Source organism: Ranitomeya imitator, chromosome 1 (assembly GCF_032444005.1).
Source record: "Ranitomeya imitator isolate aRanImi1 chromosome 1, aRanImi1.pri, whole genome shotgun sequence".
Classification (NCBI taxonomy): domain Eukaryota; kingdom Metazoa; phylum Chordata; class Amphibia; order Anura; family Dendrobatidae; genus Ranitomeya; species Ranitomeya imitator.
The window spans coordinates 1,015,184,037-1,015,199,566 of record NC_091282.1 but is presented as its reverse complement, the minus strand read 5'-3'; the positions used below and the strand labels follow the sequence as shown (position 1 = coordinate 1,015,199,566).

The window sequence follows — 15,530 nt, the reverse complement described above, 5'->3', positions numbered from 1 at the left end:
GGGAGGGGGCGCCCAAGAGTGGCACGCACGCGGAATAACTTGGTGTCTGTCAATCGCAGGGGAAGCCATGGACAGCGATGATGAGAACGTGGAGGAGACCGTGGAAGGTGGGTGCTTTGTGTCTGGCTGCAGATTGCAGCGCAGGTCAGTGTTTCACATGTAGGCAATAACGTGGCTGCTAAAATAGGGTCTCCCCAAAAAGGAAGTGGCGGAGGCTGGAGAGGGGGAGGAGGAGGAGGATGGCGTGCACAAAGTAACAGCCGACGTGATGCAACTTCATCTGCTGCTGAGATTAGATCCTTCTATATCCAGTTTATGCACCGCCGATCCGGCCCATAGAAGGGAAGAGGCAGGCGGCATGGCAGAGGGCGACCAGGGCTCCGGCCACCGCAAGTGTCCATGCAGGGATCTACTTCCTATAGATTGCTCAGCATGTAGGATCTATCAGCGATCGGGGCCCTGGCCTAGGACTGCAGAGTTGTGCACCAGATCCCAGACTTCCCCAGGCAATCTGACAGGCAGGAGCTCAGCAGTAACTTCATGGCTCCAATACTGGTGTGTGCACAAGGACAAAGCTCCAGAAGGTGTCATCTGTACACTCCCCAACAAGGGGTCCTAGAGACCGGCTGACCACTGGACTGAACTACCTCCACACACACCGGAGTACCTCCCCACACACGCCGGAGTACCTCCCCACACACGCCGGAGTACCTCCCCACACACGCCGGAGTACATCTCCACACACGCCGGAGTGCATCTCCACACACACCGGAGTGCATCTCCACACACACCGGAGTGCATCCCCACACACACCGGAGTGCATCCCCACACACGCCGGAGTACCTCCCCACACACGCCGGAGTACCTCCCCACACACACCGGAGTGCATCTCCACACACACACGCCAGAGTGCCTCCCCACACACGCCAGAGTACATCTCCACACACACCGGAGTGCATCTCCACACACACCGGAGTGCATCTCCACAGACACCGGAGTACATCTCCACACACACCGGAGTACATCTCCACACACACCGGAGTGCATCCCTACACACACCGGAGTACATCTCCACACACCGGAGTACATCTCCACACACACCGGAGTGCATCTCCACACACACCGGAGTACATCTCCACACACACCGGAGCGCATCTCCACACACTCCGGAGTACATCTCCACACACACCGGAGTGCATCCCTACACACACCGGAGTACATCTCCACACACCGGAGTACATCTCCACACCCACCGGAGTGCATCTCCACACACACCGGAGTGCATCTCCACACACACCGGAGTGCAACTCCACACACACCTGAGTGCATCTCCACACACTCCGGAGTGCATCTCCACACACACCGGAGTACATCTCCACACACACCGGAGTGCATCTCCACACACACCGGAGTGCATCTCCACACACACCGGAGTACATCTCCACACACACCGGAGTGCATCTCCACACACACCGGAGTGCATCTCCACACACACCGGAGTACATCTCCACACACACCGGAGTGCAACTCCACACATACCGGAGTGCATCTCCCCACACACCGGAGTGCATCTCCCCACACACCGGAGTGCATCTCCACACACACCGGAGTGCATCTCCACACACACCGGAGTGCATCTCCACACACACCGGAGTGCATCTCCACACACACTGGAGTACCTCCCTACACGTACCGGAGTAACTCCCCACACACACGGAGTACATCCCTACACGTACTGGAGTACCTCCCCACACACACGGAGTACATCCCTACACGTACTGGAGTACCTCCCTACACGTACCGGAGTACATCCCTACACGTACCGGAGTACCTCCCCACACACACGGAGTACATCCCTACACGTACCGGAGTACCTCCACACACACCGGAGGAGATCTCCACACGCATCGGAGGAGATCTCCACACACACCGGAGGACATCTCCACACACACCGGAAGAGATCTCCACACACACCGGAGTACCTCCCCACACACACGGAGTACATCCCTACACGTACCGGAGTACCTCCACACACACCAGAGGAGATCTCCACACACACCGGAAGAGATCTCCACACACACCGGAGTACCTCCCCACACACGGAGTACATCCCTACACGTACCGGAGTACCTCCACACACACCAGAGGAGATCTCCACACACACCGGAAGAGATCTCCACACACAACGGAGGAGATCTCCACACACACCGGAGTACCTCCCCACACACACGGAGTACATCCCTACACGTACCGGAGTACCTCCACACACACCGGAGGAGATCTCCACACACACCGGAGGAGATCTCCACACACACCGGAGGACATCTCCACACACACACCGGAGTACATGTCCATGCACACCGGAGTACATGTCCACGCACACCGGAGTACCTCCCCACACACACTGGAGTACATCTCCACACACTGGATTACCTACAGGATTACTACTTTCCTATAACTAACAGCCTTAATTTATAATATAGTATTCAGTTTGTTCCATTTCCTTTGTTGTAAAGGTATCTGTCCTCACAATAATAGAAAAATCTGTAAATGTCATAAACCAAAAGAGAAAATTGTGTGATGCTCCAGCGGTGCCCCTTATCTTTGTGCGCAGACCACCAGCATGGGAGCGATGCGACCACTGGTGGATCTGGGACGTGAGCTGCCCCTTGTAGATAAGGATTGGGAGCACTGGAGCATCAGCGCTGGATAATTTTGCCAATACGATGATTTCTGATCCTGTGCTATATATGTATCCGCGGCGGGGTGAATAACCGCACATGAATAATCTGTGTTTACTCTGTATCACTAATCTCCCATATGGGGCTCCATATTTATATATCAATATTTACCTAGGAAAGCGCTCCTGATATATGCTATCGGGTAAGCACAGTAGTGCTACTGAGAAATGACCACTAGAAAACATTCCTCCTGGAAGACAGATAGTTGACCGTACTGCAAGATTCTCTAAGCACTTGTTCACACAATGCGTTTTTTCCATGGAACAAAATTCAGCGTTCTACAGTACCAGCAAAGTGAATGAGATCCCTTAAATCTCATGCACATGCTGCTCATTTTTTTCCTTGCAGATCAGAACCATTGAACTGTTTTTTTTTGTTTTTTTTTTTGTTTTTTATTAATCTGCAGCATATCCATTATTTCAACTTTTTTGTAGTGTTTTTCACACATTCAAATGAATGGGCAAAAAATGCTGATATTTTACACACCATTTTTCCTGCTGTGGTTTCTGCTGCAAATACTACGGTAGATTGTGTGCACATGGATGAAGAGCTTCTGTCCGCAGTGAGAAGCAACATCTTTACTTTAGGTAAGGCCTCACTCACACCAGTGTGTAAATCAGATGAGTGCATTCCAATTAAGGAGACCCTGTCAGCAGGAGTTAGTCCTATAAACTAAAGGCATGGCCATAATGGCGCTGTGATGCTAATTAATATGATACCTGGTGTGAAGGGATCTGCTCAGTGGTTGCTGAATACTCACCTTATGAAGTGTTCAGAAAATGGCGTCTTGTGGGCTCTGGGCCAGGATACAAGGTCTTCTTCTGGTTCTCCACACCCCACCAGTCTCATCTGCTTCTTGAACAGGTCACTGATTATTAAGTGACATTCGTCCTTTTTAAAATTCTGCGCCTCCGCCATCATTGTGTGGGTGGCACGTGCGCATTGTGAGTTGGCATCCTGTGTGCAGGACTTTGATAAAATTGCACCAGAGGCACTGAGATGCACAGATTTTGCCAATTTTTCACCAAGCATGCGCCACCCACACAATATTGGCAGCGACGTGGAATTTTTTAGGCAGGTCACTGAATAATCAGTGACCTGTACAAGAAGCAGAGGAGGCTGGTGGGGGGGCGCGAACCAGAAGAAGACCCTGCGCCTACGTACCACCCTCTAAGCACGCAAGACTTAATTTTATTAAAAACGTAACCAGCCACTGAGCCGATCCCTTTACATCAGGTATCATATTAAAGGGAACCTGTCACCCCAAAAATCGAAGATGAGCTGCGGCCACCGACATCAGGGGCTTATCTGCAGCATTCTGGACCCAGGGGCGGTCCCGCTGCGGTCCGGTACGATGGGCGTCCCAGTCCTGTCTGGGGCCTCCCATGTTCTTACGATGACGTCCTCTTCTTGTATTCACGCTGCGGCCTCTCTGACCTTTCCCGGCACCTGCGCACTGCAGTACTTTGCTCTGCCCTCAACAGGGCAGACAAGTACGCCTGCGCCGTAGCCGCGGCGTGAAGACAAGAAGAGGACGTCATCGTAAGAAGATGGGAGGCCCGGACCGCGACACCCATCGGACCCTGACCACCCCCCCAGAATGCTGTAGATAAGCCCCTGATGCCGGTGGCCGCAGCTCATATACAATTTTGGGGTGACAGACTCCCTTTAACATTATCTAACCAGGTCAGTAAGATCACTGTGTTTTCATATTGTCTCATTTACACCATTTGTTATTCATAAGGAATTGGGTAGTATTGTCCTTATGCTATTTTCATTAGTTCCATTTTTCTGCTTTCTGAGATTCCATTCCTTTTCTTGCCCACAATTTGTTAATATTTCATTGTGCATGTACCGGCATTTTGCTTTTTACTATGATCTGTGGGACCATATTTTGTTATGAACTGAACTAGATGGCTTCACTCCTTTTGTGAAATGGCATTGTGCCCTTCTATGCATTTTTTATGTTGGACTGTTCGCCACACTCAGCTTTTATGCACACACACTAATTATAAGCAAACAGCTCACAGGTGAGGATGTTACCTTCAGTAGACAATCAAACCCATTAGTGTCAACTTCTGTGCATATTATCAGGCCAACATCACCAGGGTATGTGAACTTTTGATCAGGGTCATTTGGATGTTTCGGGTTGTCATTATGATTTAAAAAGAGGAAAACACAGTAGTTTGATAATAAATGGCTTCACCCAACCACTAACCATACCCATAACAGCTTATCCATGATTCTTAAAAACTTTAAATTGTTTTTTTATTTGTGATCCATAGAAAATAGAGACCATTAAAATCCATGTACCAGGATCGCAGACTAGTGACTATTGCGATCATGTCAGGTGGATTTTAATTGTTCATTTTCTAAGGATCACTAAAAAAAAAAAATTCTTTAAGAATTAACCCTCCATTTTCCATGATCTTAAGATGTATAGTTCATCTGCGCCAAATGGTTAATGTCAAGACATAGTAGGGGGAAATGGTGACATCTAATCTGTGGCCTTCTTAGAAGTTATCTCACCCCTTGTCTGGATCATAACACATTGCTAAACAAAGGAAGGGATGTGACAACCTGATGCCCGAGTTTATGGACATTTATGTACTGGTGGATATTTACTGTTACTTCTGGAGTTTTTTGAAGTTGTCCCCATTTCTATCTTCAGGAGCACACCTCCACCCTGCCTCCCCGGCTCCTGCTTGCTGGGGGGAGTGTGTTCCTGAAGATTCACAGGTCAGGTCGAATGCTTTCCCAAAACTGTGCTCTGATGCTGCAAGCAGGATCGGAAGGGTGCACTGACTTTGATATCTTTATCCGCTGTTGAGTATGAGTTCCCCATCTCCTGTCACAGTAGCACTAGGTATTTTCTGCAGCTGGAGATTATATGATGGCATGCTATGAATATGGCTATTGTGACCTTGTAGCATGTTAATTGTAATCCGCCTGATGACTTGTAGAAATGTACGATTATAGTCTAGTAAATAAGCGCCTTGTTCTCTAGCGATGCTTACACGCTAGTACCTGTGTATTACCTCTCAGACAGGCTGCAGCCGTGACAATAATCTGCTTTACAAGTGGACAACCGGGATCTGCTGCGACAGCAGACGAGAGAGATTAGGTCAGTGAGAGATGAAGGGCTTAGACGATAATATACTGCTGGGGACAGTGGATGAAACGTGGAGACAATATGTTATCAGGATTTGGAAATATTGACTTTCAACAGGTTTTTTGTTTTTTTTTTACATGCTTGCAAACTGGTGGCAGGTTGTTGATTTATGAAGATATCCAACTAATCTACCTTGTGCTTCAGATCCTCACTGGTCTCAAGAATTCTGCCTCCTGGTTGCAACCAAAGACTGTTCAGATGACCTTCAAAGACCTAATATCTTACGCTTCTTCACTCTATTAGCAGTTTCGCCTCTATTAACAAGGTGTATGGCTCCTAGTTGATGGAGGTCTATGGACACATTGTACATTTATATCAGATTTCCCAGTGCCCATGCAAACACAGTGTGGCTAATGTCAAAACCAGAGGTGAGCAGGCGCTAAAATGTATCAGCTGGATCTATGCTGTTAGAGGGAACCTGTCACCTCCCCATAAAAGTTATTTACCTTCAGATATAATGGTAATATACAGGTAAATGGGGGTTTAAATCATGTCTGGCCGGCTTACTGGCAATGAGTAGAACTTGAGTTATGGCCCACACTCACAATACTCTCAGGATGCATGATATAGCCCATCGCACCTTCAGTATGTTCAGCTCTTCCATTTTCTCTATCCAGAGATAGAGACTGGAACATACTAAAGATGGCTCAGCTCCTGAGGCTACTGAGATAGATATAGATGGATAGAGAGATATAGATATATATCTCAGCGATCAGTCCAATGGTATAGTAAAATATACCTTTTATTTATCCATTACAAAGTTCCAGAATTCTTCAGTACTCATGAGTACTCATTCGGACGTGGAGGAAGACACATGTGGTGTCGAAACATGTCGTCCATAGGGGATCAAATATATGCAATATTGTTACTGAAGAATTCTGGAACTTTTTAATGGATAAATAAAAGGTATATTTTACTCTACCATTGGACTGATCGCTGGAGAAACAAAAAGGTTTTTTTTTTACATGTGTGGATTTGTCCCAATCCGTTTTCCGTGCGAACAGTAACCACAGGTTGGATGTATTCCTGTTTCTTCAAAGCGGTAAGCTAGCTTTGCCAACAACTATATACCGGTAGGTATATATAGTACAGACCAAAGGTTTGGACACACCTGCTCACTTAAAAGATTTTTCTGTATTTTCATGGCTATGAAAATTGTACATTCACGCTGAAGGCATCAAAACTATGAAGTAACACATGTGGAATTATATACTTAAAGGGAACCTGTCACCCCGAAAATCGCGGGTGAGGTAATCCCACCGGCATCAGGGGCTTATCTACAGCATTCTGTAATGCTGTAAATAAGCCCCCGATGTTGCCTGAAAAAGGAGAAAAAGACGTTATATTATACTCACTCAGGGGCTGTCCCGCTGCTGGTCAGGTCGGATGGGCGTCTCCGGTCCGCTGCGGCGCCTCCTATCTTCTTTCCATGACGTCCTCTTCTAATCTTCAGCCACGGCTCCGGCGCAGGCGTACTTTGCTCTGCCCTGTTGAGGGCAGACAAAGTACTGCAGTGCGCAGGCGCCGGGCCTCTGACCTTTCCTGCGCACTGCAGTACTATCCTCTGCCCTCAAGAGGGCAGAGCAAAGTACGCCTGCGCCGGAGCCGTGGCTGAAGATCAGAAGACGTCATGGAAAGAAGATAGGAGGCGCCGCAGCGGACCGGAGACGCCCATCCGACCTGACCAGCAGCGGGACCGCCCCTGGGTGAGTATAATATAACGTCTTTTTCTCCTTTTTCAGGTAACATCGGGGGCTTATCTACAGCATTACAGAATGCTGCAGATAAGCCCCTGATGCCGGTGGGCTTACCTCACCCACGATTTTCGGGGTGACAGGTGCCCTTTAATAAAAAAGTGTGAAACAACTGAAATTATGTCTTTATATTTTAGGTTCTTCAAAGTAGCCACCTTTTGCTTTGATGACTGCTTTGCACACTCTTGGCATTCTCTTGATGAGTTTCAAGAGGTAGTCACCGGGAATGGTTTTCACTTCACAGGTGTGCCCTGTCAGGTCTAATAAGTGGGATTTCTTGCCTTATAAATTGGGTTGGGACCATCAGTTGTGTTGTGCAGAAGTCTGGTGGATACACAGCTGATAGTCCTACTGAATAGACTGTTAGAAATTGTATTATAGCAAGAAACAAGCAGCTAAGTAAAGAAAAACGAGTGGCCATCATTACTTTAAGAAATGAAGGTCAGTCATTCTGAAAAATTGGAAAACTTTGAAAGTGTCTCCAAGTGCAGTGGCAAAAACCATCAAGTGCTACAAAGAAACTGGCTCACATGCGGACCGCCCCAGGAAAGGAAGACCAAGAGTCACTTCTGCTTCTGAGGATAAGTTTATCCGAGTCACCAGCCTCAGAAATCGCAGGTTAACAGCAGCTCAGATTAGAGACCTGGTGAATGCCACACAGAGTTCTAGCAGCAGACACATCTCTACAACAACTGTTAAGAGGAGACTTTGTGCAGCAGGCCTTCATGGTAAAATAGCTGCTAGGAAACCACTGCTAAGGACAGGCAACAAGCAGAAGAGACTTGTTTGGGCTAAAGAACACAAGGAATGGACATTAGACCAGTGGAAATCTGTGCTTTGGTCTGATGAGTCCAAATTTGAGATCTTTGGTTCCAACCACCGTGTCTTTGTGCGATGCAGAAAAGGTGAATGGATGGACTGTACATGCCTGGTTCCCACCGTGAAGCATGGAGGAGGAGGTGTGATGGAGTGGGGGTGCTTTGCTGGTGACACTGTTGGGGATTTATTCAAAATTGAAGGCATACTGAACCAGCATGGCTACCACAGCATCTTGCAGCGGCATGCTATTCCATCTGGTTTGCGTATAGTTGGACCATCATTTATTTTTCAACAGGACAATGACCTCAAACACACCTCCAGGCTTATTCGCAGCAAAATCCACAACGTGTGCACATACCCTCAGAAGCCTCTTTGGTCTTGCCCATGTTGTAGAGGTTAGTCTGACTGAATAATTGAGTCTGTGGACAGGAGTCTTTTATAAAGGTGAATATGTTAGACAGCTGTCTTTAATGCATGTAATGAGTTGATTAGGAGTATCTAACTGGTCTGTAGGAGCCAGAACTCTTAATGGTTGATAGGGGATCAAATACTTATTTATCAATGCAAAATGCAAATTTATATAATTTATACAATTTGATTTTCTGGATTTTATTTTTGATATTCTATCTCTGAATGTTAAAATTAACCTACCCTTAAAATTATAGAATGTTCATGTCTTAGGCTATGTGCACACGTAGGAATTGTGGTGCAGAATTTTCTGCACAAAATCCGCATCTCCTGGCAGAATCCGCAGCTGCAGATTTGCCGCGGAATTGATGCAGATTTTATGCAGTTTTTGCCACTGCGGATTTCTATCATGGAGGGGTGCAGAAACGCTGCAGATCCGCACAAAAGAAGTGACATGCACTTCTTTTAAATCCGCAGCAATTCAGCACTGATTTTTCCGCACCATCTGCACAACTTTTTTTTTTACCCATTGATTTACATTGTACTGTAAATCACAGTGCGGATCAGCAGCGTTTCTGCGCGGAAAAATCCGCTGCGGATCCGCAGCAAATCCGCATCGTGTGCACATAGCCTTAGGCTGCCGTCACACTAGCAGTATGTGGTCAGTATTTTACATCAGTATTTGTAAACCAAAACCAGGAGTGAGTGATAAATACAGAAGTGGTGCATATGTTTCGATCATACTTTTCCTCTAATAATTGTTCCACTCCTGGTTTTGGCTTACAAATACTGAGGTAAAATACTGAACAAATACTGCTAGTGTGACGGCAGCCTTAAGGTACCGTCACACTGGACGATATCGCTAGCGATCCGTGACGTTGCAGCGTCCTGGCTAGCGATATCGTCCAGTGTGACACGCAGCAGCGATCAGGCCCCTGCTGTGATATCGCTGGTCGGGGAAGAAAGTCCAGAACTTTGTTTCGTCACTGGATCTCCCGCTGACATCGCTGAATCGGCGTGTGTGACGCCGATTCAGCGATGTCTTCGCTGGTAACCAGGTTAAACATCGGGTTACTAAGCGCAGGGCCGCGCTTAGTAACCCGATGTTTACCCTGGTTACCATCGTTAAAGTAAAAAAAACAACCACTACATACTTACCTACCGCTGTCTGTCCCCGGCGCTCTGCTTCTCTGCACTCCTCCTGTACTGGCTTTGAGCACAGTGGCCGGAAAGCAGAGCGGTGACGTCATCGCTCTGCTTTCCGGCTGACCGGCGCTCACAGCCAGAGCAGAGAAGCACAGCGCCGGGGACAGACACCGGAATGTAAGTATGTAGTGGTTGTTTTTTTTACTTTAACGATGGTAACCAGGGTAAACATCGGGTTACTAAGCGCGGCCCTGCGCTTAGTAACCCGATGTTTACCCTGGTTACCGGCATCGTTGGTCGCTGGAGAGGTGTCTGTGTGACAGCTCTCCAGCGACCAAACAGCGACGCTGCAGCGATCCGGATCGTTGTCGGTATCGCTGCAGCGTCGCTTAGTGTGACGGTACCTTTAGTCAGTGGACAAACTTACAAAATCAGCAAGGGATCAAATACTTATTTCCCCCACTGTATTTTCTATAGCGCATCCGCTTCCATGTATCATAGGACAAGGTGGGCATTATACATATGTATAAATCTCTGGTTTTCAGATTGAGACTTAGAAATGTAGTGTATACAAATTGTGTTTATACTATGTACTATATTTTATGGCCATAGTTAAAGGGATATTTATTTATTTTACTCACTTATAGAGCGCCATTAATTCCACAGCGCTTTAAACAGACATTATCAACACTGTCCCCCATTCTTATAAATTCAGGGCTATATATCAATTTTAGGATCAGTGTGGGCCTGGCATCTGGTTCCCCACCAATAATGAGACTAATGGGGTCATAGCAATGATTAGCACTGCATCTGAAGTTCAACGTTTCCCCTGTACAGCGCCTCTCCTAGCAATCTGGCTGTGCAGAGAACTGCATCCAGTGAAACTCTTGAATGGGACAGTGCTGCAGTTTCTGCACGGCAGATGGTGAGGGCGTCTCTGTACAGTGAAGAGGCGACCATAAATGACAGCCTCATAGATTGTAAGCTTGCGAGCAGGGCTCTCCCTCCTCTTGGTATCTGTTTATGTGATTATTGTTATCCTGTAATGTCTTTTATTGTCTGGGCATGTCCTCTTTAAAATGTAAAGTGCTGCGGAATATGTTGGCGCTACGGTAATAAAAATTATTATTATTCTAGCGTATTGCTAAGCTATGCTATAACCCTTTAATATGTTGGTATCCATACACATTAAAAAAGCAGAAGGTAACAGCTCCAGCTGAGCTCCTGCAATGTTTCAGTGCTCATAACTATACGATTCCCTAATAAAACTAGGGGCGGGAAAAACAGTTTGATCTTTTTTCTGTGTTACAGGCCAACTGGATGATGACGGCTTGCCCCATGGATTCTGCACTGTCAGCTACAGCTCCACAGACCGCTTTGAGGGACACTTTGTACATGGAGAAAAAAATGGTCGTGGGAAATTCTTTTTCTTTGATGGAAGGTAATTTTTATTGAATTTTTTTTTTAATCTATCAAACTCTTTACAGAACTAGAAGTGCAGAAAAGACTAATGCCTTTATTTTTTTTATGCATATTACAACACACTTGGTGCATTGTATGTAATAACTGTGCCTCAATATATCAGAGGTCATTCCAGAATTTTAAGAGTTGATCTCATGGTGTCCCTACTGTATATCCAACTCACGGTATCCTCACTGATCAACTGAGAAGTGAATGGGACCAGGCTCGGACTTGACAACCGGAGGATTCTCCAGTGGGCCCAGGCTCTTGACACCTGCTGGCATACTGGCCAGTAGCTGCCTAGGGCCCCACTGCTTCAAGGGCCCCCACTGCTCCAGGGGCCCCCAGCCAGTGGCTATGGGGCCCCTGAGTCAAGGGACCTAGCCCTGTGCCAGCCTAGCAGCAGCTAGAGTCAGGATCCTCTGCTAAAGCAAAATGAATATTCACGCTTCCCCACGCCCCTATGGGCATGGAGAGGCGTGAATACCAATTCTCTTTAATAGCGGGCAGCGTTAGCCGCAGGCTGCAGCTAACACTGCCCGCATGTAAAGCCCCACCACCGCACACACACAGACCCAGCGCAGCACATCCCGGCATCCTGCTTCCTGTCTGAGACAGCCCAGCTGGATGACGTCATCATCCAGCGCGCTGTCTCAGACAGACAGCTGGCGGCGAGGAAGAGGCTGCCGAGATGTGCTGCTGCTGCAGGGAGGTGAGCTGTGCTGTGTGTGTGATTCTGTGCTTTGTGTGTGAGAGGGGTGGGGGGAAGCAATGATGGAGGTGATGGGCAATGATGGTGAGGGGAGTCAATGATGGGAGGCAATGATGGCAGTAATAGGCAATAATGGTGGGGGAAGCAATGATGAAGTGATAGGCAATGATGGTGGGGAGGCAATGATGGAAGTGATGGGCAATGAGGGTGGAGGGAGGCAATGATGGAGGTGATGGTCAATGATGGTGGGGGGAGGCAATGATGGAGGTGATGGGCAATGGTGGTGGGGGTAGGCAATGATGGAGGTGATGAAATGGGCAATGATGGTTGTGGGGGAAGGCAATGATGGAGGTGATGAAATGGACAATGGTGGTGGAATGGGCAGTGATGTGGGTGGTGGGGGAGAATGATAGGGCTGGTGGGGGAGAAGGCAATGATGGAGGTGGTGATGAGGACAATGATGGGGTGGAGAGGGGCTGCATTATATTTTGAGGGGGCTACATTATATTCTGTGGGGGGACTGCATTATTCTCAGGGGACTACATTATATTCTGGGGGGCTACATCTTACTATATGAGGGGGCTACAGTATACTCTGGGGGGGGGCTACATTATATTCCGGGGGGGACTGCATTATTCTCAGGGGACTACATTATATTCTGGGGGGCTACGTCTTACTATATGAGGGGGCTACAGTATACTCTATGGGGGGGCTGTATTATATTCTGTGGTGGGGCTGCATTATTCTCTCAGGGACTACATTATATTCAGGGGGGCTGCATCATACTATATGAAGTGGGCAACATTATGCCCTATGAGGGGGCTACAGTATACTCTTTGGGGGGCAGGGCTGTGGAGTCGGTAAGCCACAGTTGTGACTCCGACTCCTGGATTTTATCAGGTTCCGACTCCGGCTCCGACTCCAACTCCTTCATAAATGGCCAAATCGTAACAATAAATTTACTGTTGTCAAATATTAACATCCTGCTTATTCAGTTTCTCACCATCATACAAGTAATCAGACCACTTAGAGCAAAAACTATGTTTATTAGAATATAGCAAATAACTTTTCTAAACTCTTGTAAGTAAATATGCAATAAACACTGTTATGCAGTTAATAAGAAGAAATCTATAAATTTGTCCTCAGAAAAAGTATTGCCTCTGTCAGATCCTCCTTCATGGATGCCCTCAAATCTGATTATTTTGAGAGCAGAGAACAACCTCAGGTTTTTAATTCTGCATTCACAATCCAAATGACAATTGTTTTTCCTAAAAATGATAATAATGTTTGAGAAAATCCTTTAAAGTGAAAAATAAATAAGCTTACACGATCTGTTACAGTTGCTTCATACTTCTCAATCCGTGAGCAGCAGGTATCGGGCACCGGCTGTATGAGCACAGCCAGGTATGTTGGATTGTGAAATGCTGCGGGTACGTGCTAGTACATCAATAGTCAGGAAACTCCTCAAGCGGTTGCTTGTCTGCAGACTGAGCAGTTGTTTGGATCTCTGCCTGCACAGCTGAGTTTAGTAAAAAGCAAATGAATGCCTCCGTAACATTAAGTCTGTGAAAATCAAATACATTGTAGATTATTCTAAACCTAAACTGGAACACTTGTGAAATGACAAGGCTCAAATTGTAATATAGATGATCTGTATTCTGGCATAATCTTGTATTCATCAAGAAACATTGCAAACGGAAGAAAGCACAACTGTCAGAACGTATTAAAAAGAATGAAGAAAAGGAATAAATAAAAAGAATGAACATAACTTATAGGTCTAAAGAGATGGATAGGAGTTATAGATTTCTTATGCATCTTGGATATGAAATGAACATGAAATATATGTAGATAATAGGGGAATGAACACATATCCCATATAAACAGGTGTATGTTATATTCCTATATAGCATCGTGATTACTTGCTAATCCCGCCTCCTGCACAGTAGCTCTGCCTCCCACCACATCACCACACACAATCTCGCCCCCCAACCCATCACCACACACAATCTCGCCCCCCAACCCATCACCACACACAATCTCGCCCCCTAACCCATCACCACACACAATCCCGCCCCCCAACCCATCACCACACACAATCCCGCCCCCCAACCCATCACCACACACAATCCCGCCCCCCAACCCATCACCACACACAATCCCGCCCCCAACCCATCACCACACACAATCCCGCCCCCCAACCCATCACCACACACAATCCCGCCCCCCAACCCATCACCACACACAATCCCGCCCCCCAACCCATCACCACACACAATCGCCCCCCAACCCATCACCACACACAATCTTGCCCCCAACCCATAACCACACACAATCACGCCCCCTGTTATGATCTGGTGGCCTAGGAGCAGCATGTGACGTACTCTGGAGAAGGTGGTACCTGTACTGACCGCAGACCCTGAACTTAGCACCGCAACTAGAAGTAGCCGTGGGATGTACCTAACACTCCCTAGACACCTCGACACAGCCTAAGGACTAACTTCCCCTAAAGATAGAAACGGGAAAACTATCTTGCCTCAGAGAAAATCACCAAAGGATAGACAGCCCCCCACAAATATTGACTGTGAGAGGAGAGGGAAATGACAGACTGAAATCAGGATTAGCAAAGGAGGCCTTTCTAGCTAAAAAGAAAAAATAGGACAGAGAACTATGCGGTCAGTATTAAAACACTAGAAAACATCCACCACAGAAAATACAAAACTGCACATCTGACTAAAGACATGGAGGGTATATCTGCATCTCCAGAGATACAGCTTGGCTGCAAAAAATCCTAACACAGACAAAACTGGACAAGACAAAACATGAAAATGCACAGAACTATAAGGCCCACAGCATGTGGACAGCAAAAACAAAGCCAGAACTTATCTTTGTTGAAAAGAACAGCAAACAGGAGAGACCAGTCAGGGATGTGAATCCTCCAAAAACAATGGACAACTGGCACTGACTAAAGGATCAAGCAAGACTAAATAGCACAGTCCAAATTGCAATTTGTCCAAGTGGACACACCTGATAAATGCTGCGATCCAAAGACAGCAGCACTACCACTCATAACCACTGGAGGGAGCCCAAGAGCAGAATTCACAACAGTACCCCCCCCCCCCCCCTTGAGGAGGGGTCACCGAACCCTCACCAGAGCCCCCAGGCTGATCAGGACGAGCCAAATGAAAGGCACGAACCAAATCGTCAGCATGAACATCGGAGGCAACAACCCAAGAATTATCCTCCTGGCCTTCCATTTGACAAGATACTGAAGCTTCCGCCTTGAAAAACGAGAATCCAAAATCTTCTCAACCACATAC

At 47.0% G+C, this 15,530-nt stretch overlaps 1 protein-coding gene across 1 annotated transcript in view; it reads left to right on the top strand.

Annotated features, from left to right (window-relative positions):
• The first annotated feature begins 4 nt into the window (after positions 1 to 4).
• SETD7 (SET domain containing 7, histone lysine methyltransferase) overlaps positions 5 to 15,530 on the top strand; it is a 108,393-nt gene continuing 92,867 nt past the window's right edge. Inside the window, exons 1-2 of the mRNA XM_069743971.1 lie at positions 5 to 107; positions 11,352 to 11,481. Coding sequence (XP_069600072.1) covers positions 68 to 107; positions 11,352 to 11,481 — 170 coding nt within the window. The 5' untranslated portion in view covers positions 5 to 67. The remainder of the gene's footprint in view (positions 108 to 11,351; positions 11,482 to 15,530) is intronic.